The 23,628-nt window shown below is 45.2% G+C and overlaps 1 protein-coding gene and 1 non-coding gene across 2 annotated transcripts in view; both read right to left on the bottom strand.

The window, feature by feature from the left end:
• Window positions 1–17,254, bottom strand: part of SCCPDH (saccharopine dehydrogenase (putative)) — a 39,585-nt gene extending 22,331 nt beyond the window's left edge. Inside the window, exons 1-5 of the mRNA XM_045453207.1 lie at window positions 16,895–17,254; window positions 14,705–14,817; window positions 6,926–7,006; window positions 5,137–5,266; window positions 626–675 (exon numbers count right to left, since the gene is read on the bottom strand). Coding sequence (XP_045309163.1) covers window positions 626–675; window positions 5,137–5,266; window positions 6,926–7,006; window positions 14,705–14,817; window positions 16,895–17,084 — 564 coding nt within the window. The 5' untranslated portion in view covers window positions 17,085–17,254. The remainder of the gene's footprint in view (window positions 1–625; window positions 676–5,136; window positions 5,267–6,925; window positions 7,007–14,704; window positions 14,818–16,894) is intronic.
• Window positions 4,197–4,300, bottom strand: LOC123587051. The gene has a single exon (XR_006707121.1). It is a non-coding gene; the product is annotated as a U6 spliceosomal RNA (small nuclear RNA).
• Window positions 17,255–23,628: the final 6,374 nt, after the last annotated feature.

Genomic DNA, 23,628 nt, shown 5'->3' with positions numbered 1-23,628 from the left:
AATTCAGTAATTACATCATATATTTTTTTACGGCCACAATAGCACCTAACTCCAAGTGAAGCAGATAACAGAAGTGCCCTGACCTGCACTAACATGACAATCGTCTTGGCTGACAACATTTATTGCACAACAACGATATATAATTTGGTGTTCGGATGCTGGTAACTCGTTCTAACACAATGGGCTATGCAGTTGTTTTTAACAAAATTCTATTTTAAGTCTAAGTAATTCCCAGCAATCTACCATATACTTTTAAAAATTAAACACAGTAGGGGCACCTGGGTGGCTCAGTCAGTTAAGCACCTGACTTCAGCTCAGGTCATGATCTCACGGCCGTGGGTTCAAGCCCCGCATCGGGCTCTGTGCTGATGGCTCAGAGCCTGGAGCCTGCTTTGGATTCTGTGTCTCCCTCTCTCTCTGCCCCTCCCTAGCTTGCACTGTGTCTCTCTCTTCTTCAAAACTAAATAAATATTTTTTAAAAATTAAACATAGTAACTTTCATATACTAAAAATTATAAATAGATATAAAATTTTATTAATCTAAATATTTTTTAGGAGGCATGTATCATTTCCAAAATGTTTTTAATGTTAACTATAAAAATCACCTGACAAACAGAAAACTAACCTCAGGTCCAGAATGTATAGTCAGGAAACTTTCCACAGCCGTCAGCGTACCTAAAAGAGTAGAATAGCAAAAGTAAATCGAGTAAGATCTATGTAACCAAGACGTGTAGTAATAAACTATTCCTATTCTGTTAGGGACCACTTTTATTAAGCCTATAGCCGATACAGTCAGAAAATCAATACTGGTAACAGTTCTACTATGTTACTGGAAACAGACTTAAGAAGCAACTGAAGCCAAGGAAATTGTCAGAAAGAATCGTTTAGAATAAACTCCAAGTGCTAGTACTAATAAGATCTTTTCTAGTATTCAGGCTGAAAACACTAAAAATCTCTTCCAACAAGGCAACAAGTTCACTCACTCTGAACAGCCATTGGGACACAGTTCTCAAAATTACATCTGTGTAATGGATTAATTCTGTTTTCCAGTATGACTGCTTTCAAGAAGGCTTGTTTGTACTGATTTACCATGAATAAATGCACAGAAAGCCTATCAAAATGGCCTGTGTGATGGCTTATAAAATACTTAAGGCTGTTAAAATGAAATAAAGAAATAAGCATAAATAATAACAGAAAACCAAAGCCAGAAAAAAAGGGAGAAATCAATCATGTAACCATGGAGATTAATATATAGGCATAGTAGTTACATAATTGTTGAATTTCTCAAGAGCAGTAAGACAAAAGAAAAACATAATGTGCAAATTCTCACAATCTGATCATACGAAATATATCAAGGGGCACCTGGGTGGCTTAGTTGGGTAAGTGTCCGACTCTCGATTTGGGCTCAGGTCAAGATCTCGCAGTTCATGAGTTGGAGCCCTGCGTTGTTTGTGCAGAGCCTGCTTAGGATTCTCTCTCTCTCCCTTCCTCTCTCTCTCTCTCCCCCCTCTTTCTGCAACTCCTGTGTGTGCATGTGCTCTAAGTAAACTTAAAAAAAAAAAAAGAAATATATCAATTTCTTAAGAGGACAGTTTTCCTTGTTTTAATTCCAAGAGAGGACCAAATTACGGGGCCCTAGAAAGCTGACAAAGAAAGATAATGAATAACCACGTCATCCAGAGTGATGAGAACTATAGCCATATAAATATCGCTAGGGGACCACTGACAAAGCCCAAAACAGATCATTACAGTACAAGTCACTGAGAGGATTCTGCGGGTCGCTAAGAGAACGCAGTCGGGATTTATGGCTCTGTGATCTAACCTATCCACAGAAAGAACATGGACCACCGAAGGCAGTATGCAATAAAATGCGGCCCACTGTATCAAACAATCAGCTGGGACACTTGTTAAAACCCTGACTCAGGTTTCAGTATCTGAGAACAAAGTGTTTTTGTTTTTTTTTTTAACATTTATTTTTGAGAGACAGAGAGAGACAGGAGTGGGGGAGGAGCAGAGAGAGAGAGGGAGGCCTAGAATCCAAAGCAGACTCCAGGCTCTGAGCTGTCAGCACAGAGTCTGACAAGGGGCTCAAACCCACAAACCCTGAGATCATGAAAACAAAGTTTTTAAACAAGGTGTAATGTTTTCCCTTAAAAGGAAAAAAGACCTATTCAAAATAACAGAAACTATTAAATATTTAAAAGCAAGTTTAGTAAGAAATATGCAAAACTATCATGAAGATATCTAAACTGTATAGATTTAAAAGAATATTTTTGAGAAATGGAGACCAGGTTCATGATTGCAAGACTGAATGCCTTAAAGATGTTCAATTCATGTTCTTCTTTCTATCAGGAACAGTTCTAGTGTTTCATCACCGAGTATGATACTGGCTATTGCCTTCCAACATTTTTATGTTAATAAAATATTCTATTCCTAAATACCTAAAAATCGCAATCAGCACATGGCAAGGATTTTCAGATGATTTATTGAGATGGTCATACAGCTTTTCATCTTCGATATTCTGATGTAATGATTACATAACTTCCTAACAAACCTTGGTCTTGATATATTATTCTCTTAAAATGCCATTGAATATTTACTAAAATTTTATTTAGCATTTTTTTACTACTAATTTCACTAAGCAAGACTGCTTTGGAGCCTTTTTTTTGGTGCTATCTTTTTAAGTGCTATCTGTCTGGGGCTTTGGTTAACTTTTTTTTTTTTAATATTTATTCTTGAAAGAGAGAGAGAGAGACAGAGGATGAGTTGGGGGGGGGGGGGCGGGCAGAGCGAGAGAGGGACACAGAATCCGAAGCAGGCTCCAGGCTCTGAGCTATCAGCACAGAGCCCAACGCGGGGCTCGAACTCATGAGCTGTGAGATCATGACCTGAACTGAAGTCAGATGCTTAACCGACTGAGCCACCCAGGCACCCAGAGTTACGTTAACTATTTAATATAAACTGAAACACTTTCCACCTGGTTAAGCTCTAGAACAGTTTATAGGACATTGGAGTTACCTATTTCATGTCATTTTCTAAATGGACCCTTTTAAAATAAGCATGGCATTAGTAACTTCCTGTTTACCATAATATTTATTTTTTCTCATTTTTTTAAATAAAGGGTTTTTAATTCTAAGCTGCTATTATTTACATCAAAAAGCTTTCAAGAGCATAACTGTTAAGGCATAGAACTTTGTTCATTTCTCAGTGGAAAGTAGAGCTGGCATTTCTAGTCGACTTTGGAAGGTCAGTAACCCTGCATTTTTTTCTTGTGTATCTATTGCTGTCATCCATTTCTTTTTTTTTTTTTTTTCAGGTTTTTATGTTAATCACCCAGCCCTCATCACAAGTGCACCCCTGAATCCCCATCACCTATTTAACCCATTCCCCATCCACCTCCCTGACCATCAGTGTGTTCTCTACAGTTAAGAGTCTGCTGGGGCGCCCGGGGGCTCAGTCAGTTAAGTGTCCGACTTCGGCTCAGGTCATGATCTCCCGGGTCATGGGTTCAAGCCCCGCGTCAAGCTCTGTGCCGACAGCTCGGAGCCTGGAGCCTGCTTCGGCTTCTGTGTCTCCCTCTTTCTCTGTCCCTCCCCTGCTCTCATTCTGTCTCTCTTTGTTTCTCTCAAAAATAAATAAACGCTAAAAAAAAAAAAAAAAAGAGTTCAATTCTTCATTTGTCTCTTTTTTTTACCTTTGCTTATTTCATAAATTCCACATACGAGTGAAATCACATAGTATTTGTCTTTCTCTGACTTACATCTCTTAGCATTATACCCTCTAGCTCCATCCATGTCGTTGCAAATGGCAAGATTTCATTCTTTTTTTTATGGCTGAATAATATTCCAGTGTGTGTGCGTGTGTATGCACACACACAGATATGGATATATGTGTGTGTACACCACATCTTCTTTACCCATCAATCAGTGGACACGGGGGCTGCTTCCACATCTTGGCTGCTGTAAGTAGTGCTGTAATAAACAGAGGGGTGCACGTATCCCTTGGAATTGGTTGGTGTTTTCACACTATTTGGGTAAATTCCTGCTGGTGTAAATGCTGGATCGCAGGGTAGCTCTATTTTTAACTTTTTGAGGAAGCTCCCTACTGTTTCCCACGGTGGCTGCACCAGTTTGCATTCCCACCAACAGTGCACAGGATTCCTTTTTCTCCACATCCTCGCCAACACCTCTCGTCTTAAAAATATGGAACGCTTCACATATCTGCGTGTGTCATCTTTCCGCAGGGACGTGCTCATCTTCTCCGTATTATTCCAATTTTAGTATTAAAAAAAAAATTTTTTTTAACATTTATTTATTATTGAGAGAGAGAGAGAGAGAGAGAGACAGAGCATGAGCAGGGGAGGGGCAGAGAGAGAGGGGGAGACAGAATCCGAAGCAGGCTCCAGGCTCCGAGCTGTCAGCACAGAGCCCAACAGCACAGAGCCCGACGCGGGGCTCGAACTCACAAACTGCGAGATCATAACCTGCACCGAAGTCGGTCGCTCAACCAACTGAGCCACACAGGCGCCCCCAATTTTAGTATTATGTGCTGCCCAATCAACATGATTTTTTCCACTCTTAAATTATTGGTTCCTTTTACAAATGGGGTGAAATAGAAGCCAAAAAATTTGTTCAATACTTTTCAGCTTTGTTGATTAAAAATTTTAAAACTTCAATTATAATACCTATATAAATCATATTCTTAAATGTATTAATTCCGAAACCAAGCAAGTTTGAATTTACAATGACTGTCAGAAATTCTATTTCCAGAAATGTTACAGCTCTAACCATAACTAAATTGAGACAATGGATAATTCCTCACTTTAGAACATGCATCTCAAAAAATAGCGTCAGTAGTATTTTTTTTTTTTTAAGTAGGCTTCATGCCTAGTACAAAGCCCAACATGAGGCCTGAACCCACGACCCTGGGATCAAGACCTGAGCTGAGATCAAGAGTCAGACGCTTAACCGACTGAGCCACCCAGGCGCCCTGTCACATTTTATAACAATTACCGCTATATTAGAAACAAAGCATCTGTGTTCACATTACCCACTAATAGTTCTGCTTCTCTTCCACACCACAAACATGAAGCCTTTCTATTGTAAATCCACTTACTGCTTCTTGATTGATAATTACCATTCATCTTGTTTTTGGTATATATCACTCCCAGGTCTGCTGGAATGGAATCAAAGCCACTGCTTCCAATGATATAAGCTCCCTTTTCTGCAGCTTTCTCGTGATACTTCCAATACATTAGTTCCAGAAACTAAAAAATCCAGGACAAAAATGTGAATCAGAGCTATTTAAATCAGAAACATTTACATCAGTATTCGATGAGAGACCTTAAAAGACAAAGCAATTGCATTTTGAAAATGCTAACCGGTATGGCTTTGTAGTGAAATATTAAGTGTCGAAATGTTTTTCATTTATTCAGCAAGTATTGACTGGATATCTGCCAGATGCCAACTAGTGCAGGAGATAAGCTGGTCTGACTTAACGACACTATTAATTTTTTCAAAATGCCTTTTAAGTGTCAAAGTAACATCTATTATGAAAAATTAAATTAATATACAAAAAAAAAATACAAAAAAAAAAAAAAAAAGCAAGAAAGCCTAACCCAAACCTATTACTCAGACGGACACGATTACGGACATGTATCTGTGCATATATACAGTTAGAGTAAAGCAAGTGGAGGGAAGGAGGGATGGAAGAGGAGAATAATGTCTGCTCGAATCCTCTGCCTGGGTTTACAATTACTTCCAGAACAGTGTCGGATTTACAGAAAATTTGAGTAGCGGAGAGTTCCCACGCACCCCGACCCAGTTTCTCCCGTCGTGACAGCTTGGACACGAACATTTGTTACAATTAAGGAACCAATGGTGGTAACATTATCATTAGCTACAGTTCATCCTTATCCATCCTTTTTCTCTGCCAGGATCCCACATGACATTTAGCGGTCATGTCTCCTTAGGCTCCTCCTGGCTATGACGGTCTCTCAGAGTCTCGTTTCTGAGGACCTTGACAGTTTTGAGGGCTTCTGATGAGGTATTTTGTAGACTGCCCCTCTACTGGAATTCTTCTCAAGACTAGACTGGGGTGACGGGTTTGGGGTGGAAGCCCATAGGGGTAAAGTGTCACCTCACGACATTCTATCAAGGGGACATTGGTGACGGTGATCAGCAGAGACTACAGGGACATGAGGTACAGTTTAAAAGGAGGCAGCCGAGCTCGGTGCTCACTAACACTCCACTTCTCACAATCAGGCAACCTCAGTTCGAGTCCTCGTCCTTCTACTTACTAGTTGCATGACTTTGAGCTGCGTGACTTAACCTTCCTAAGCTTCGATTTCCTCATCCACAAAAGAGGAAAGATGATACCTACCGCGCAGGAAGGTTGAAAATTCAGATGGCGTAAAATGCTTAATTAGCATAGTGCCAGCGTGGTAAGCACTCAACAAGCGGCAATATCTAACATCTTTAGGTGGAGAGGACTTCGCACGTACTCTCTTTCAATGTTGTAAAGGTTTCTGCTTACAAAAAGGGAGTTTGTTACGAAAAAGTGCCAAAAGCGCGATTCCAAAACTCTGCGCGCACCCCACCGCTTCAGTTCATGCCATTCATGGCATGCCGGAGCTATAAAAATAAGCACAGCCTACCTACAAGAGACCCGAAATCAATGAGGTGGTAAGCAAGAAAAAAATTCGAGAAAACAGAAGAAGAGACCTTCCCATTGGGCTCCCTGTGAGCCATCCACAGAACACCATCTGTCACCACGAGGGAGGGGGACATCGAATTCTAAAATAGGTATTGTCCTATTTTAATATTGTCCACGCTAACAGAATTGTTGCGCTAACAGAAAGTTGTATTGTCCACGCTAACAGAAAGTTGTGTTGCTAATTCCATTCTTTCCTTTGCATTTTACGTACCTGAGGTTCTCCACAGATGTCAATACAGCTCGTTCCATTTTCAACACAAGCTTTTACTACAGGTTCTCCATAAAATCGATACTAGGGGGGAAGGATAAAGAAAGCCAGCAGTTAACTCGTACTCAGCAAGCTTAAATGAATGAAATGCCACTGAGTTTTATAAGTACAGTCTTGGTTACCATGACTGAAATATTGAGGGGCGCCTGGGTGGCTCAGTCGGTTAAGTGTCCAACCCTTGATTTCAGCTCAGGTCATGATCTCACAGTTTGTGAATTTAAGCCCTGCCTTGGGCTCTGTGCCGACAGCTCAGAGCCTAGAGCCTGCTTCGGATTCTGTGTCTCCCTCTCTCTCTCTCTGCCCCTCCTCCACTCATGCTCTGTCTCTCTCTCTCTCTCTCTCTCTCCTTCAAAAATAAATAAAATATTTTTAAAAAAATTTTTTTTAATTTAAATATACATAAAATAGAAATAGAGATTAAAATGAAAGAGGTCAAGCCCAGGTTGGGGTTTAAACTCACAACCCTGAGATTGTGACATGAGCTGAGATCAAGAGTCAGGGGCTTAACTGACTGAGCCCCCAGGTGCCCCAAAGCTCTTTTTTCATCTTGGGCAATCCTTAAGATTTACACACATCCACTTTGAAACTCATTTGGAGCCTCTTTTGGCCTTTCTCTTGGTTATCTTCTCCCAAAGTTTCTCAAGTTGGCCAGGCGTCCACCTGTGTTCAAGTCACCTAGGTGACTCGTTAAGTATGTTAAGTATGGATGGTGACTCCCTCCCAACCCAGAGGCCCCCTAAATCAGAGTTTCTGGGGATGGAGCCCAGTAACACGCATGTCAACAGGCAGGGTAGACTCCAGTGACATTCCTCATGGGTGATTCTTATGCACGCCAGGGCTGCCGAATCTCCCCGGAAAATTTCTACTCTCCTGACGTCACCTACAACGGGTATCCTGATGACATTCGACGTCTATCTCCAGAACCAACAGACGCTTCCGTATCTTTGGTTTCTGTTAGAAAGTTCAGGACCAGCAACAGCACAGGACACAGGGCATGATTCGTGAATAAAACTGATTTTACTTTGGCTTTGTTGTCCCTCCCCCATTTTCTCTTCACCCTGATTTCCTCACTTATCAAAAAAATAATAATTCTACTATATTTTATGTATTTCCTGTCTTAATTCCAGAATGCTCAGGGGCATGGTGGGGGGTGGTTGCCAGGGTGGCTTAGTCAGTTGAGCATCGGACTCTTATTCTTGGCTCATATCTTGATCTCGTGGATCGTGAGTTCGAGCCCCGCATTAGGCTCTGCACTGGCAGCATGGAGCCTGCCTGGAATTCTCTCTCCCTCTCTCTCTGCCCCTCCCCTGCTCATGCTGTGTCTCTCTCAAAATATATAAAGAAAACATTTAAAAAAAAAAAAAAGAATACTGAGCAGACAACCCAAATTCAAATCCATGATCTTTCTTACAAACCTGTTTCCCTCCTCTACTTCGTAACAGAGGTGACGAGGGCGTATTGATTAGAAGCATAGGTGGTGGCTCAGACAGCCTGGGCCCCACTCGCCATTCCTGTCCTGACCTGTTGCAGGTAGGGACCTTGAGGAGACAGAACCGTGCAAACGGCTGACCAGCAGCCCGTCTAGGGTACAGGCTTTAAGGTCGGGCCTGACTGAGTCCAGGCTGTGCACCCACCAGCTGTGCAAACTTGGGCGGGTACTTCACCTTCTAAGCTTCGATTTCTTCATCAAAAAAGATGAATAATCACAGCACCTATGTCTCAGGGCTATAGTCAGGACGAAATAAGACGACACAAGTAGCTTAGCACAGAGCACGCAGTAAAACCCACCCTTGGGTGTCACGATTAACCGCATCCTCAAGTGAGAAACCCAGAAGCTGTCTCTGACTCCATCAACCCTGGAAGGTACCACATTTCATCAAATCAGTCCCCTCCCCTCCACACCTCCGAATCTGAGGTCACGCCTTTGCCCCCTCTCATGCAGTTTACTACAGTGACTGGTTTCACTGCAGCCAAACCCACCCCATCGCCAAAGAAACACCAAATCGTTATTCTAGAATAAAAAGCTGAGGTCACGTGTGCTCCTTCTCACACACACACGCATCACTAGCTCTCAGTGCCTGTATCTCCAGACTTCTTAGCACGTCACAAAAAGTGCTCAAGCCTCAGGTCACACCACCAGCCCTTAGTCCCCATGTCACAGAAGTTCGAAATACCTCATAGTTTCCTAAACCCGCTATTGCTTCACCCTCCTCTGCTCGCGGCTGCCAGGCTGGCTCCAGCCCCAGCCTTCCGGGTTAGGTAACGGCAGCTCCTTCCAGAAACAGCACGCCCACCCCCCTTCAGCGCAGTGCCCCCGGCCTCACACTGCACTCTGGCACAAGTGATGTGAAGGCCTCTGCACTGACACCCCTGGATTCGTGTGTTCTGGGGGTGTTCTCTACCGTCTACCCTTGGGCTTGTAGGAGATAACGGACAAACGGCAAGGATCCTTGATCTCAGAGGAGGCATTTCTCCCCAGAGAAGCCAGCGCACTTCCAGATCGAAACCACAATCCCACCCTGAGCGCCCCACCTTCCGACCCAGTGGTCCCCAAGTAGTCATGCTGACCTCAAGGCGCCCACAGAACCATCCCTCAGCTGTGGAGAGAGCAATCTGTGTATTTATGCTAACGTTTATGGGAAGCACAGACAAAAAAATGAGGTCTTATTAGTGGTTAATACATGAACTGACTTCGGCCTGCTTCCTGGGTCCCACGCAGTGGTCACCCGTCGAACACAAGACACAAAAGGTATCCTGAGGGTAGCTTGTGGAGGAAGAGCTCCACCAGCAAAGGGGGCCATGGTGACACCCTCTTTCGTCCCTTTTCACTGTATTTCGGCCCCACGCCCGTTTACACATGCCTAAGTAGTTTTACAGGTATCACTTGGTTTTTAACTAAATAAACCTTCACAAAGTGGACAAAACGGTTAAATAACATCTGCAAAGAAACAAGTCGTGAAACTTGTTGAAACTGAAGTGATAAAATTTGAAAGAAACGGGCAAAGTGAAAATAACAAACAAGTAGAGCCTAGGAGGGAGAGCAGGTGTTTGGGGGGCAAAAACCTAGAGACGGACAAGCCCACGAACCATCCAAGTGGAAATGGAAACCTCAAGAAGGTAGCGGGATCTGCCAGTCTGGAGCTTAAGGGGGCAGGCCTCACTGGAAAGAACGTAAGCATCATCAGCATACGCGTGGCATTTAAAGCCACAACTTTCCTTTTTTTTTTATGTTTATTTATCTTTGAGAGAGAGAGAGAGAGAAGGAAAGAGACAGACTGCAAGAAGGAGAGAGGCAGAGAAAGGGGGAGACACAGAATCCGAAGCAGGCTCCAGGCTCTGAGCTGTCAGCACAGAGCCCGGTGCGGGGCTCGAAACCACGAACCGTGAGATCATGACCTGAGCCCAACTGTGACCCCTAACCGACTGAGCCACCCAGGCACCCCTAAAGCCCTGGCATTCAAAATTTTTTGGCCACAACCCACGCTAAGAAATTCACTTCACATAGCAGCCCCCACACAATGTATCTAACTGAAACAAAAGTTTCATGAACCCTTACTTATCCATATCATGTGTCATTCACCCTGTGTTCTATTCCAGGCTACCTGATTTTTCTCTTCTTACTGCTGAGCCTCAACTCACTAACCTGATTAGCACTACACGGTTATAAAATACCGGCCCAATTAGGAAAGTAGGAAACACCAAAGATCTCTCTTTAAAAAAAAAAAACAAAAACAAAAACTGGGGGCACCCGGTGGCTCAGTCGAGCATGTGGCTCTTGATTTCGGCTCAGGTCATAATCCCAGGGTCATGGGATAGACCTCGATGTCGGTGGAGCCTGTTTGTGATTCTCTCTCTCCCCCTCCCCCCCCCCCTTGCCCAGGCGTGCTCTCTCTTGCTCTCTCAAAACAAATAAACTTAAAAAAACAAAAAACCAAAAACTGACCCAGTTAGAGTTTCTGTTGGGACGATGACGAGTTTTGGAGATCAGATGGTGATGATCACGCAGCACTGCCAATGCACTTCGTGCCATCGAATTGCAAGCTTAAAAATGGCTAGAGGCGCCTGGGTGGCTCAGCCAGTTAAGTGTCCGACTTTGGCTCAGGTCACGATCTCGAGGTTCCTGGGTTCGAGCCCAGTGTCAGGCTCTGACAGCTCCTGGAGGCTGCTTCAGATCCTGGTCTCCCTCTTTTTCTGCCCCTCCCCTGATCACGCTCTGTCTCTCTCTTAAAAATAAACATTAAAAAAAATTTTTTGGGGGGGGCACCTGAGTGGCTCAGTCAGTTAAGCGTGCAACTTCGGCTCAGGTCATGATCTCCCAGTTTGTGGGTTTGAGCCCCACATCGGGCTCCGTGCTGACAGCTCAGAGCCTGGAGCCTGCTTCAGATTCTATCTCATTTTCTCTCTGTCCCACCCCTGCTCACTCTCTGTCTCTCTCTCTCTCAAAAATAAATAAATGCAAAAAGAAAAAAAATTTAAAAAAAATTTTCTTTGAATGGTTAAAATGGGGGGCACCTGGGTGGCTCAGTCAGTTGAGCGTCCAACTTCAGCTCAGGTCATGATCTCACAGTTCGTGAGTTCAAGCCCCGTGTCAGGCTCTGTGCTGACAGCTCAGCCTGGAGCCTGCTTCGGATTCTGGGTCTCCCTCTCTCTCTGCCCCTCCCCCACTCACAATCTGTCTGTCTCTGCCTCTCAAAAATCAACATTAAAAAATGGTTAATTTTTGTTATGTATATTTTATTACAATAATAATTTTTTTCAAAGCTGGCTCAGAGAATGTAAACAGAGAAGAGTTTGTAAGGCTCGAGCTGTGAGGCCTCAGGTACTTAGAGGAAGAGGAAAAGATCCCACAGAAGGGAAGGGGACAAAGCTGGTCAGCAGGTGGAAAATGAGGAAAGGGCCAGACCCCAGAAGCCAAACCCAGAGAGCAAGGAGGACGTGACGGATGGGGACAAATACCTGGATCAAGACGAGAGCGGAGGGGCGGTGAGGGGCGAGGCAGAGAGGTCTCACTGAAGCATGAGGCCTACAGAGAAGCCTGGCGAGGGTGGTTCAGAAGGGAGGAGGAGCTGAGGAAGTGGACGGAGCACGGAGAGAGAACTCTTTGAAGGAGTTTTGCTAACAAGGGGACCCAGAAAAATGGAGTAGTCGGACAGATATGTGGAATTAAGGGTGGTTCTTTTTAAGATCAGAGATACCATCACATATTTATGTGTTGACTCGGTGCAGTCAAGAGGGAAAATGTGACAATAAGAACACGAAGAGGGGCACCTGGGTGGCTCAGTCAGTTAAGCGTCCGACTCTCGGGTTCGGCTCTGGTCACGATCTTGCAGTTTCATGGGTTCGAGCCCCACATCGGGCTCTGCACTGACAGTGCGGAGCCTGCTTGGGATTCTCTCTCCCTCTCTCTCTGCCCCTCCCCTGCTCATGCTGTCTCTCTCTCAAAATAAATAAATAAACTTAAAAAAAAAACCCACACAGAAACACGTGGGACGGTAAACATAAGGTCCTCAAATCCTGCACCTGTAAGGAGCCAGGGGGGGTTTTCCTCGTGACAGCAGGTAAGGCAGAGTCAGGGAAGCACAGTAGGCAGAGGAAGAAATTCGCTTTGGACAGTTCTACTGTCATAGTGAAAAAAAGAAAAGGAAATTAAATCATCAGATCAGAGTGAGGAAAGAACCTGTAAAACTGCTGCTTCAGAGAACAGGAGAGAGGACAGTCCGGGGAAAGGGCGCAGGATTTCTAAGGCGCTGAGGCCCCCACATGAGGTGTGGAACCACTTATTTAAAGTAGGACCGTCAGTAGGGGCGCCTGGGTGGCGCAGTCAGTTGGGCGTCCCACTTCAGCCAGGTCACGATCTCGCGGTCCGTGAGTTCGAGCCCCGCGTCGGGCTCTGGGCTGATGGCTCAGAGCCTGGAGCCTGTTTCCGATTCTGTGTCTCCCTCTCTCTCTGCCCCTCCCCCGTTCATGCTCTGTCTCTCTCTGTCCCAAAAATAAATAAACGTTGAAAAAAAAAATAAAAAAAAAATAAAATAAAGTAGGACCGTCAGCAAGGGCATCTCCAGACACTCGGGGTTACTGGATTACTGGATAACACGGGTTCGTGGGCTCACGGGTTGAGCAAGCGGGGCTGGAATAACCAGGTTTGGATTTTTCCAGGATTCTGGGGAGGGAAGGGCAAGGAAGCTGGCTCAGGGCGTGTCTGAGAGAGTGATGGGAGCAGCAGAGCACAGAATCCAAGCCACTCAGAAGTGGGATTAATCTAAATAAACCACTCACCTACAGTTTTACCTGATAATCAAAAACACCTTCCTGCTTTCACTGAAAACATGATCATCAACCTTCGAGACGCTTAGTTTTCAAATGTTTTGCCACCTGGGATGGCTTCTTCAGATCAGTAAACGTCACCAACTTTCACCTGCTGCACAGGCCAAGGGTGCCTCCTTCACATCGAGAACAATACCAAAAAGCTGTGGATCTCTCGAAGTACACTCCGACCCTACCCACTTCCCACCATATCCTGTGCTCGGCTTGCCGCGATCATCCCCCTGTCAGTCCCCATCGCCTCTTCTTCCTCTCGGAAGCCAAAGAAGTTCAAAACTGGAAAGCAGATCGTGCTATTGCTTTCAACCATTCAAACCCCGACCCTGCCCGTCACCCTCTGACCTAATTCGTGGGCTCCTCTCCAACCTAACTTTCCACCTCGGTCCTGCCCGGGCCCCGCCGCACTGCCCTCTCTCACATGCCTCAGTCTTGCCAAACACATGCTCGCCTCAGGACCTTTGTATGTGCTTTTCCCTGGAACACCCTTCTCAAACGCTCCCATAGCTTACCCCCTTCACTTCATTCAGGTCTCTACACAAATGTCAGGTCCTAACGGAGATCTTCCCTGACCACCCTGGAGGGTAACTCCTTACCCTGCCTTATTTTTCTTCAAAGGACTTATCATTACCTACTATTAGAACCCTCCTTTTCTGTCACCCCCGCCAGGCCATAAGCTCCATGAGGGATTTTCAGTTTTGTTCACCATTCTGTCCCAGGTACCTTCACTAGTGCAGTTGACATGTAATAAACATTCAATAAATATTTATTGACTAAATGAACGAATCCTCTTTTAGTCTATTTTTGTACATGTTTTTAACATACATATAACAGAGGAATATCATTCACAAGTAAAGTAAAAACATGTATCGGGGGTACACGCTCAAACATTTTTTTTCACTTACGAAGCGCACAGTAAGGGGAGCACCTGGGTGGCTCGGTTGGTTAAGACTGATTTCAGCTCAGGTCACGATCTCACAGTTCACGGGATCAAGCCTGGAGTCAGGGTCTGCACTGACAGTGCACAGCCTGCTTGGGATTCTCTCTCTCCCTGCCCCTCTCCCACCTGAGTGCAGCACTCTCTCTCAAAATAAATAAATACACTTGAAAAAAAAAAAGCATACGGTAAGAAAAAAAAAAAATGGCAATTATAGCCGTAACCAGTAACCAAACTAGCACACATTCCTGGAGTATGGTGTCCCAGAGGGCCTGGTCTCTCTCTTAGGACACTTTGGTCACACCCATTTGCTCTCACTGGAAGCGAAAACTCCCCCAGATGGGGTTAAGGCCCTGAACCAATTCTTCTGCACCCTGTCCTTATGTTCCTCTAGAATATAAAATACCAGATTCTGTTAGAAATGAATAGACTGTTTGTTCTGATACAAACAAGGGCTGATTACTTACGGGTCCTACACAGTTGAGGACAATTGCCGCCTGCTTAGCCATTTCATCAAGTGAGGCGGGATTAGTGACATCACAAATTATTATTCCAACTTCGGAGGACAGTGTCGGTCTTCCTAAAGTAAGACATAAATCGTTTTCAACAAATCTGATACAGTGTTAGATCTTCCAGACCTTCTGTTTATACTAATCAGTGATGGTAATTTCAGGAAAAGCACAGAAAAAAGATAAGAACTTTTTTTTTTTTTAATTTTTTTTTTTCAACGTTTTCATTTTTATTTTTGGGACAGAGAGAGACAGAGCATGAACGGGGGAGGGGCAGAGAGAGAGGGAGACACAGAATCGGAAACAGGCTCCAGGCTCTGAGCCATCAGCCCAGAGCCCGACGCGGGGCTCGAACTCACGGACCGTGAGATCGTGACCTGGCTGAAGTCGGACACTTAACCGACTGCGCCACCCAGGCGCCCCGATAAGAACTTTTTAAACCAGGCGATATAAAAAAGAAAAAGCTATGAGGAAAATGGAGTTAATACTAAGAATTGCTACAAAAATACAATACTAACCTTAAAAAAAAAAAAACTAACTTAAGCACTGTGTAAATGATAACCCTGTGTAAGATGACAATTTTACGATTGTTTAGGTACTGAGTAGATCGCTGTCCTGATTTCCTCTCTGCCAGGAATTCCATGATGAAGTTTCTCATCAACTACTAACCAATTACATACGACAAAATATGGGGGTAAAAAGGGGTTGTTAAGATCATCATCATGAGAACAAAAAAAGGACTCTGGGGTAGAAGGCACAGTCTAGGTAAGAACGCTCATGATAGGGGGCACCTGGGCCGCTCAGTCGGTTAAGAGTCCAAATTCGTTGGATTCAGGTCATGATCCTGTGGTTTGTGGGTTCGAGCCCCGCATCGGGCTCTGTGCTGACAGCTGAGAGCCTCCAGTCTGTTTCGGATTCTGTGTCTCCCTGTCTGACCCTCCCCTACGCACGCACCTGCACTCTCTCTCCCAAAAATAAATATTTAAAAATTAAAAAAAAAAGGACACTCATGATGGGCTTATAAGTAAATAACTGGAATTAACAAAATCAAGTAATGCAGGTTCTGGTGGTACAAGGTGCATCCCTCACAATAATTCAATCTAGGCATTACAAACGATAATCAGGCTGTGCCTGCACAGTCTTGTTGAGCAGGAAAAAGAAATGGAAGAATATATTTTAATAGTGAAATTATTTCTTTTGGAAAACTAAAACAGACAACACCAACAAGCTCTTTGGTCAAGACTGTAGATTGGCAGTGGCTGGCGGGAGAAAGAGTTGTAGGAGAACTGAGCCTACGTGAGATCTTCTGCACTTAATCACAAACAAAACAGAGTCTACACCTCCCACCACACACAGGCTCAGGGTGGAATTAGAAGGAAGGTGGGATGAAGGTTAAACACAAGAACACAGTACACCCCGAACTCTAACAGGGGCTGTGGGTCTGTATGAGGGGACACCAGGCGGCAAGAATCCTCAGTTAGATGCGTCCCCTGATCCTGAGGGCAGGGTCCCTGTGTGTGTTGTCACATCTGTACCCCCAGCCCTCGGAACAGGATCTGGCACAGAAAAGACCACGCAGTAAAAATATGTTGAATGAATGCTAAAAGAATAAGTAAACGCCCAAACCAGAAATACGAACGCGGGAGGGTGGAGAGAGCGTAAGAAAGAGGATTCTTAACAGGCAAAAAATAAATTAAGAAACGAAAGCCACAACATCGTTATCAAAATAACTGTGAGGCTTTCCCCGCACACTTCCACAAAGGCAGGGCGAGGGGGGAGGGCAGAACACCCGAAGGAAGCAAAGCCCTACTTTGCCATCCGACCAAATCCGGGAAGACCTTTAGCCCCACCGGGTGCCCCTGCTCAGCGGGGCGCAGACAGGAGGAGCAGGCGTCCCCGTCTACGCGGCCAGTGGGACTCGCCAAACTGGAGGAGGAGGAATTCCACGGAGGAGAAACGTATTTATTTCTGTATTTCGTTCAGGGAGTGGAACAAAGCCGTGCTATCATCCTCCAGCCTCGCCTCCTCCTCCGGCCGTGCGGCCGGGCCCGGGGAGCCCCAGGGACGCCCCCCTGCAGGATAAACGCTCGCGGCGGGTGACCCCAACCCTGCGGCCCCGGAAGCCGCCCCCCCCCCGCGCCCCTTTACCCAGCTTCAGGGCAGCCCTCTCCAGCACTCGCTGCAGCTTCTCCCGGGAGCGGCCCGCCACGGCCCAGGGCAGGCTGGAGCTCTGCCCCGAGGCCACCTGCTCCCGGGCCACCTCCTCGGCCACGAACTGGCCGGTGAAGCCTGAGGCGCCAAACACCACCAGGTGGTACGGCCTCTGGTTGGTCTCCATGACGAGCCCACAGCGAGCCGAGGGCCGGGGCGGGCGAAGTCTACCGCGTCTGCGCCTCGGGCAGCGACCCCAGTACCGGGCGCAGCAACAACCGCCTCTGGGGTGGACGCCGCCGCAGCCACCCGGTGCCCCGAGCGCGGCGACGCGCTCAGAGCCACGCCCACAGTCACGCCCACAGCCACGCCCCCGCCACCCCTCCCGGGCCCATTGCGCAGCCGCCGCGTCCACGGTCATGACCACGCCCCTTCCACTTCGCAGGGGATCGTAACGCCCTGCAGCCGCGTCGCCTCCGCGCTGCCGCGGGTCCCAAGTAGCTCTGATCACCCAAGGCGTCGTCTCCCCTCCTGGGGGCTGAGGGCGGCTACGACCTCCATTATTCTTGTTGCACCAGGGCGTTGCGCAAGGGAAGAGACAGAAGAAATTTCCGATGACTGGACAGACTGCTCGCTCCAAGAACTATTTTCCAAGCACGCTGGCCAAGGAATGTTCGCGAAGCCAGGGCGGGTGGAGAGTGAACGGGTTCTGGGCCCCCAGGGAGCCCCCAAGCTGCCCTGTGCCGCATGCCCCTGACTCCACCGCCCTGGCGCCCATACCCACCCCGGGACCCCCCCCCCCGCATCACGGTCGTGACACCGTTACTGCCCTGAGGCTCCCTGGGGAAATAACTCCAGGCGCTAATCTGCCTTTGAGCTGGGAGGTTAGGGAGAGCCTCAAGATGCAAAAGAAGGTTCTTGAGCAGTGTTATTCGTATATGTCTAGAAACATTTTAATATAAATAAACGAGGGAGAAGAGACAACTCTCCCAGTACATAATTCCAAATAATTGTGTAGTTACTCCCCCCTCCAGCAGAGGAGCCTAGTGACTTGTGTTAATCTTAAAAATAATCCCGCCAGGGGCGCCTGGATGGCGCAGTCGGTTAAGCATCCGACTTCAGCCAGGTCACGATCTCGCGGTCCATGAGTTCGAGCCCCGCGTCAGGCTCTGGGCTGAGGGCTCAGAGCCTGGAGCCTGTTTCCGATTCTGTGTCTCCCTCTCTCTCTGCCCCTCCCCCGTTCATGCTCTGTCTCTCTCTGTCCCAAAAATGAATAAACGTTGAAAAAAAAATTAAAAAAAAAAATAATAATCCCGCCAGCTATTTCAGCAGCAAAAAAATGGGTTTATTCAGGGATAGCAGAGAATTGCAATACTGGACAAACGAGCTATGACAAAACCGTATGCAAGTCCCCAGAACAAAGGAGGAGAACCCTTATTTATAGAAGAGAAGAGGAGATTGGAAAGGATTTTATAAACAAAAAGTCCATTCGAATAAGGCGGGAGCTCAGAGTGTAGTAGCTTCCCGTTGGCTGAGCTGTGACAGTCTGTCATCGGCTGCGCTTTGCAGCGAGGGGAGGGGTGGAGGAGGAACCCTTTCTTCCTCCTCCTGGAATGGCGTCCACCTGCAAGGTCCTTCTGTCCCTGTTGGGTCTTGGCAGTGGACAAGAGTGGAGGGAAGCGAGAGCTCCCCCTGCTGGCCTCCGCACTCCATTCTAAATAAATCTTTTATTAATTTTCACACTCCCTTCCAAAGAATAGACTATGGAAAGAGGGGGAGGGGATAGCTCTACAATGAGAAAACCTGGTCAACATTACCTCAGCCAAATGACCCAGGTTAACATCATCAATGATAAGTCATGTTCACGGCACAGAGTTTTGATATGATGTGATAAGAATGATACTTTATCTCTGTGAGCTGTCTCCCCCAAACCCATAACCTCAGTCCAAGCATGATGAATATTCTACAAACATTCTCCAAGAGCATCCAAAGGCCATCAAAAACAAGGACCATCTGAGAAAACACCACAGACTAAAGGAGCCTAGATATGACAAAATGTCATGTGGTATCCTCGATGGGACCCTGAGACAGAAAAAGGACATCAGAGGAAAGCTAGTGAAATCCCAATAAAGTGGGGCATTTCATCAATAACAATGTACTAACAATGTACCAATAGTTCTCAGTTGTGACAAATGTACCAAAGTAGTATAAGACGTTAACAATGGGAAAAACCAGGGTAAAGAGGGTAAAGGGGAATACTCTGTACTATGTTTTTACCTTTTCTGTGAATCTAAAACTATTCAAAAATAAAAACATAGCTTAAAAACCATTTGTATACCTTTGTATTGGACACATGGAAATATATCGTTTCATTTAATGCTGTTTAAGCATTTCCAGTGAACCTGCTATGTGTGAACCTTCAACTAGACACAGTGATTAATAAGACAAGGCCCTCCCTAATTGGAAGAGAAACAGGTTATTTTCATTCAAACGATTTTTTTAATGTCTATTACTTTTGAGAGAGCGAGAGTGAAGGAGGGGCAGAGAGAGGGAGACAGAGGATCCGAAGCAGACTCCAAACTGACAGCAGAAAGCCAGATGTGGGGCTCAAACTCACAAACCACGAGATTGTGACTACACCAGTCTGATGCCCAACCGACTGAGCCACCAAGGCGCCCAGGGAGATCACTAGTTTAATTGCAGAACATGTGGTAAATGAGGAAAGAAACTCTCTGGGGCACAAGAAATAAGACTCTTGTCCTTGGTTATAGCTGTTGGTGATGCCCAACACTATGGCAGGGACCCCGAAGAGGGCATCTTCAAGAGGAACTTGGCCTTGACTCACATTAATAGGGCTTAGATGTAGAAAGATCGAGAGATGGGTATTCATGTGTTCATCCAATAAACATTTATTGGGTGTGTCATATTTACCAGGTGCAGAAACCAGGGCCAGATTTTCAAGTAAAGTGGTATTTTAATAAAACACCAAGAAGTCACTTGATTAGATTTAACGTGCGGTCTTGATTTGTTTTAACGCTCATTAAAATAAGAATAGAATAATGCTTTTTAAAATTATGAAATATGTCAGTCATAAAAAAAAAAAGTAAAGCCAATAGCAAATATGCACTCACCACACAACGTAAGAAAATTCCAGGTAGTGAAGCTTTGGGCACCCATCCCTGAGCGCATTTCTTTTCCTATGCTCAATGTAGCCACTAGCTTAAACCGGGCGTTTGTCATTCTAGTTTGTATCTTTCTATTTCTGTCGTATATGTATGCATTTATAAACATTATGGTATTGTTTTATGTACTTTGAGTTTTTATAAATGCTAATCCTTCTGCAACTTTCTCATTTTTTTTTTTTAAGTTTCATTTATTTTGAGAGAGAGAAAGCAGGAGGGGCAGAGAGAGGTGGAGAGAGAGAAATCCTAAGCAGGCTCCGCACTGTCAGTGTCAAGTCCAATGCGGGGTTCGAACTCATGAACCGAGAGATCATGACCTGAGCCAAAATCAAGAGACTGACACGTAACCAACTGAGGTACCAAGGCACCCCTGCAGCTTTCTTACTTAATCATGATGTACTCAGCTTATTTTCAAATGGTTCAGAACAAAAAATAATGGGTGGTATGCGTGTGTGGTGGGAGAGTAATACAAGTTACAATGCTTTTGCATTATTTTATACAATTTTGTGCATTGCTTTTGTACAATACAAAGAGTGCTATATTAGAATTCCTGTACAGGTCTCCTTGAGCACACGTGCAAGAGTAGAGCTTAATATATTCTTAGGAAGGAAAATGGTTAGTCCTAGAGTGTACACATATGAGATGTTGTCAGTGTGCTTTCCAAAGCAAAATACTGATTTACACTCTCAGCAGGATATGAGGATTCAGTTGCTTCACATCCTTGCCAGCACTTGGTATTATCAGTCTCCTAAATTTTTGACCGTCTGATGGGTGTACAATGGTAAGTGGTCAAGTATTTGTTGAGCACTTACTATATGCTTGGCTCTAGGAATAAAATACCAGGGATACTGAAATAAACAAACCAAAGCCACTGCCCACATTAAAATTTACATTCTAATGCAGTAGAAAAATCAACACCAACAAAATAACCTTACGGATATGTGCGAGTTTGCAAGAACATTTATGCAAGAATGTTCATCAAAACATTCTTTGTAATGAAAGACTAGAAACAACTAAAATGTCTTTCATCAGAGGACTTGTTCGATAAAGTACGGTATCCTATCCATTCAATATTGACCATGCAAGTTAAGATGAAGGAGGCATATGTATCGTGGCATGGCAGTTGTCCAAGATACATTGTAAGTAAAAAGAACAAGTTTACTCACTATATGAGAGCACTTTATTTGCACTTTATTTAAGATGCAAAGGATATGTATATATTTTATAAAACATCGGGAAGAACACATGACAAATCTTAGCAAAACAATAGCTGTAAGATGCTTGGGAACATATGTTTTCTTTTTTAATGTTTATTTCTTTTCGAGAGAGAGAGAGAGAGAGAGAGCGCGTGCGCGAATGGGGGAGGGGCAGAGAGGGAGACACAGAAGCCGAAGCAGGCTCCAGGCTCCGAGGTGTCAGCACAGAGCCTGACATGGGGCTCGAACTCACGAACCATGAGATCATGACCTGAGCTGAAGTTGGATGCTTCACCAACTGAGCCACCCAGGCACCCCTTCCGAACATATGTTACACATAGTAATTGCTCAATAAATGTGAGCTATTAGTAGCAATAATAGTGATTGTTACTGGGAAGTGGGTTTGTATGAATTATGTAAGTAGAAAAAGACTTGTACTTTAAATTTTTTACTTTTCTGTTGCGTTAAAACTTTTGGGTTTTTAAAACAGGCACGTGTTACTTTTATCATCATAATTTTTACGAAGGAGCAGAGGCTGGTTTCGTGCCCGGGGGCAGAGGGGAAGCTGTGGGAATGACCCTCACCACCTGCAGTCCTTCCACTGAGTCCTACCGGCAACGGGCCACATTTTTTGGCCCGTGTTAACACACAACAATATGCATAAATCTCACAAATGCTAATCCGAGCAAAGAAAATCGGGCCAAGAAAGAGTAAATCTGGGCGAGTCCCTTTATTTAAAAACAGGCAACACTGGTCTTTGGTGACAGGCGCCTTGGAAGAATTTGGTTTTGCACCGAGCAGTCCCAGGAGGTCAGGCTCTCTTCAAGGAATCCTCTGTCTGAAAGATTGCCCAGGGATTCGCCCTCCGCAGGGAGCAGCACAGAGGCTCATTTCCGCTCTAAGGGCGGCACCAAGAAGCAAAGACCCCTGTTTCTACAAGAGAGGACAAGGTTGGCTTGCGGGCAAGGCTGCTGGCCACCGGCTTCATCAAGTCAGAGACCCAGCCCTCTGTGACTTGGGGCCTGAAGAAAGAGGAGAACGCCTAGAATATCAGCTGTGAACGTCCGCCAGGGGACACAGCTTCTCTCCTTGAGCCGACTCCGGCCAGGCTCCTGCGAGCCCTCTCCTCCACGAGGCCCTCCGTCTTGGCCTATAAAGACTTGAACGAACGCCATCATAACTTTGAAGAGCTCAAGGCCGCATTCCTAGGATAACACTGGACTCCCTTAAAGTGCCTGCCTGAGAAAACTCAAGGCTGACCAAGGAATTTACTGTTCATTCCAACCAACCCTGCCTCCCAGCTCTGCAGGAGGGGAGTAAACTCTAACTAGCAAACCCAGATGAGTTTCACATAGACCAACCCCTTCTTCCCACTTTTTGTCATTTTTCACTTCCCTGACTCCACGGGGGCCCCGCTCACTCCCTCCCTATTCCCTTATTTTCTCTTTAAAATATCCACACCATTGAGTTCAGTTCACACTGGACTCTTTCCCTAGTGAGGTAAGGTGTTAATGATTAAAATCTGTCCATTTTAACTAGTGTCTGGCTTTGTTTTTCTTTTTTTTTCTTTTTTCTTTTTTTTATTTTTTTAAATAACCTTTACACCCATCATGGGACATGAACTCAAGACCCAGAGATCAAGAGTTTCATGCTCTACTGACCGAGCCAGCTTTGTGTATCATTGCCATGGCAAATCAGAGAGAATAACAGAACACAGAGGTGGTGCTTGGGCTCCAGGAATCTGGGCCCCGTAGGCAGAAAGCAGACGTGGGCATGACCCACTGTTAGGAGCTGGTACGAAGCTATCGCTAAATGCGAAGAGAAGAAAATGGGAAGTCACCTCACAAGGAAATAATTGCCAGAATTATTTGCTGATCTCTAGCGGATAACGCCATGCCTCTAAATGTAAACAGAAGGCAGGAATGTAGCCGATATAAGTCAGAAATTCCCTCGTGTGCTGCCACATTTCAGAACCCAGGCCCATTCTTTCTACCAACCTCTGTCCATCATGCTAAAATGACTCTGCAAAGAAATTAGTCTGGGCTGATGTTTTAGGAAAGCAGCAGACACTAAGTCCTTCTTTGGGGCAATTAGGTAGCTATTTCTACCCTTTTCCTGCCCTTTTACATATCATTTTCTCCTTTTTTCTAACTAAAAATCTGTTAAAGTTCTCTATCCTTAGAAAATTTATGAAATTTTCTATGAATTTTCTATGAATTTTCTATGAAAATTTAGAAAATCCTTAGAAATTTATGCTTTATTTTTTAAATGTTTTTATTTTATTTTTTTATTTGAGAGAGGGAAGGAGAGCGTGTGCATTTGTGTGTGCATTTGAGCAGGGGGAGGGAAGGGG

The sequence above is a fragment of the Leopardus geoffroyi genome, chromosome C3 (genome assembly GCF_018350155.1).
Source record: "Leopardus geoffroyi isolate Oge1 chromosome C3, O.geoffroyi_Oge1_pat1.0, whole genome shotgun sequence".
Lineage (NCBI taxonomy): Eukaryota > Metazoa > Chordata > Mammalia > Carnivora > Felidae > Leopardus > Leopardus geoffroyi.
Note: the sequence above shows the minus strand (reverse complement) of the source record. Positions and strands in the feature narration are given on the sequence as shown.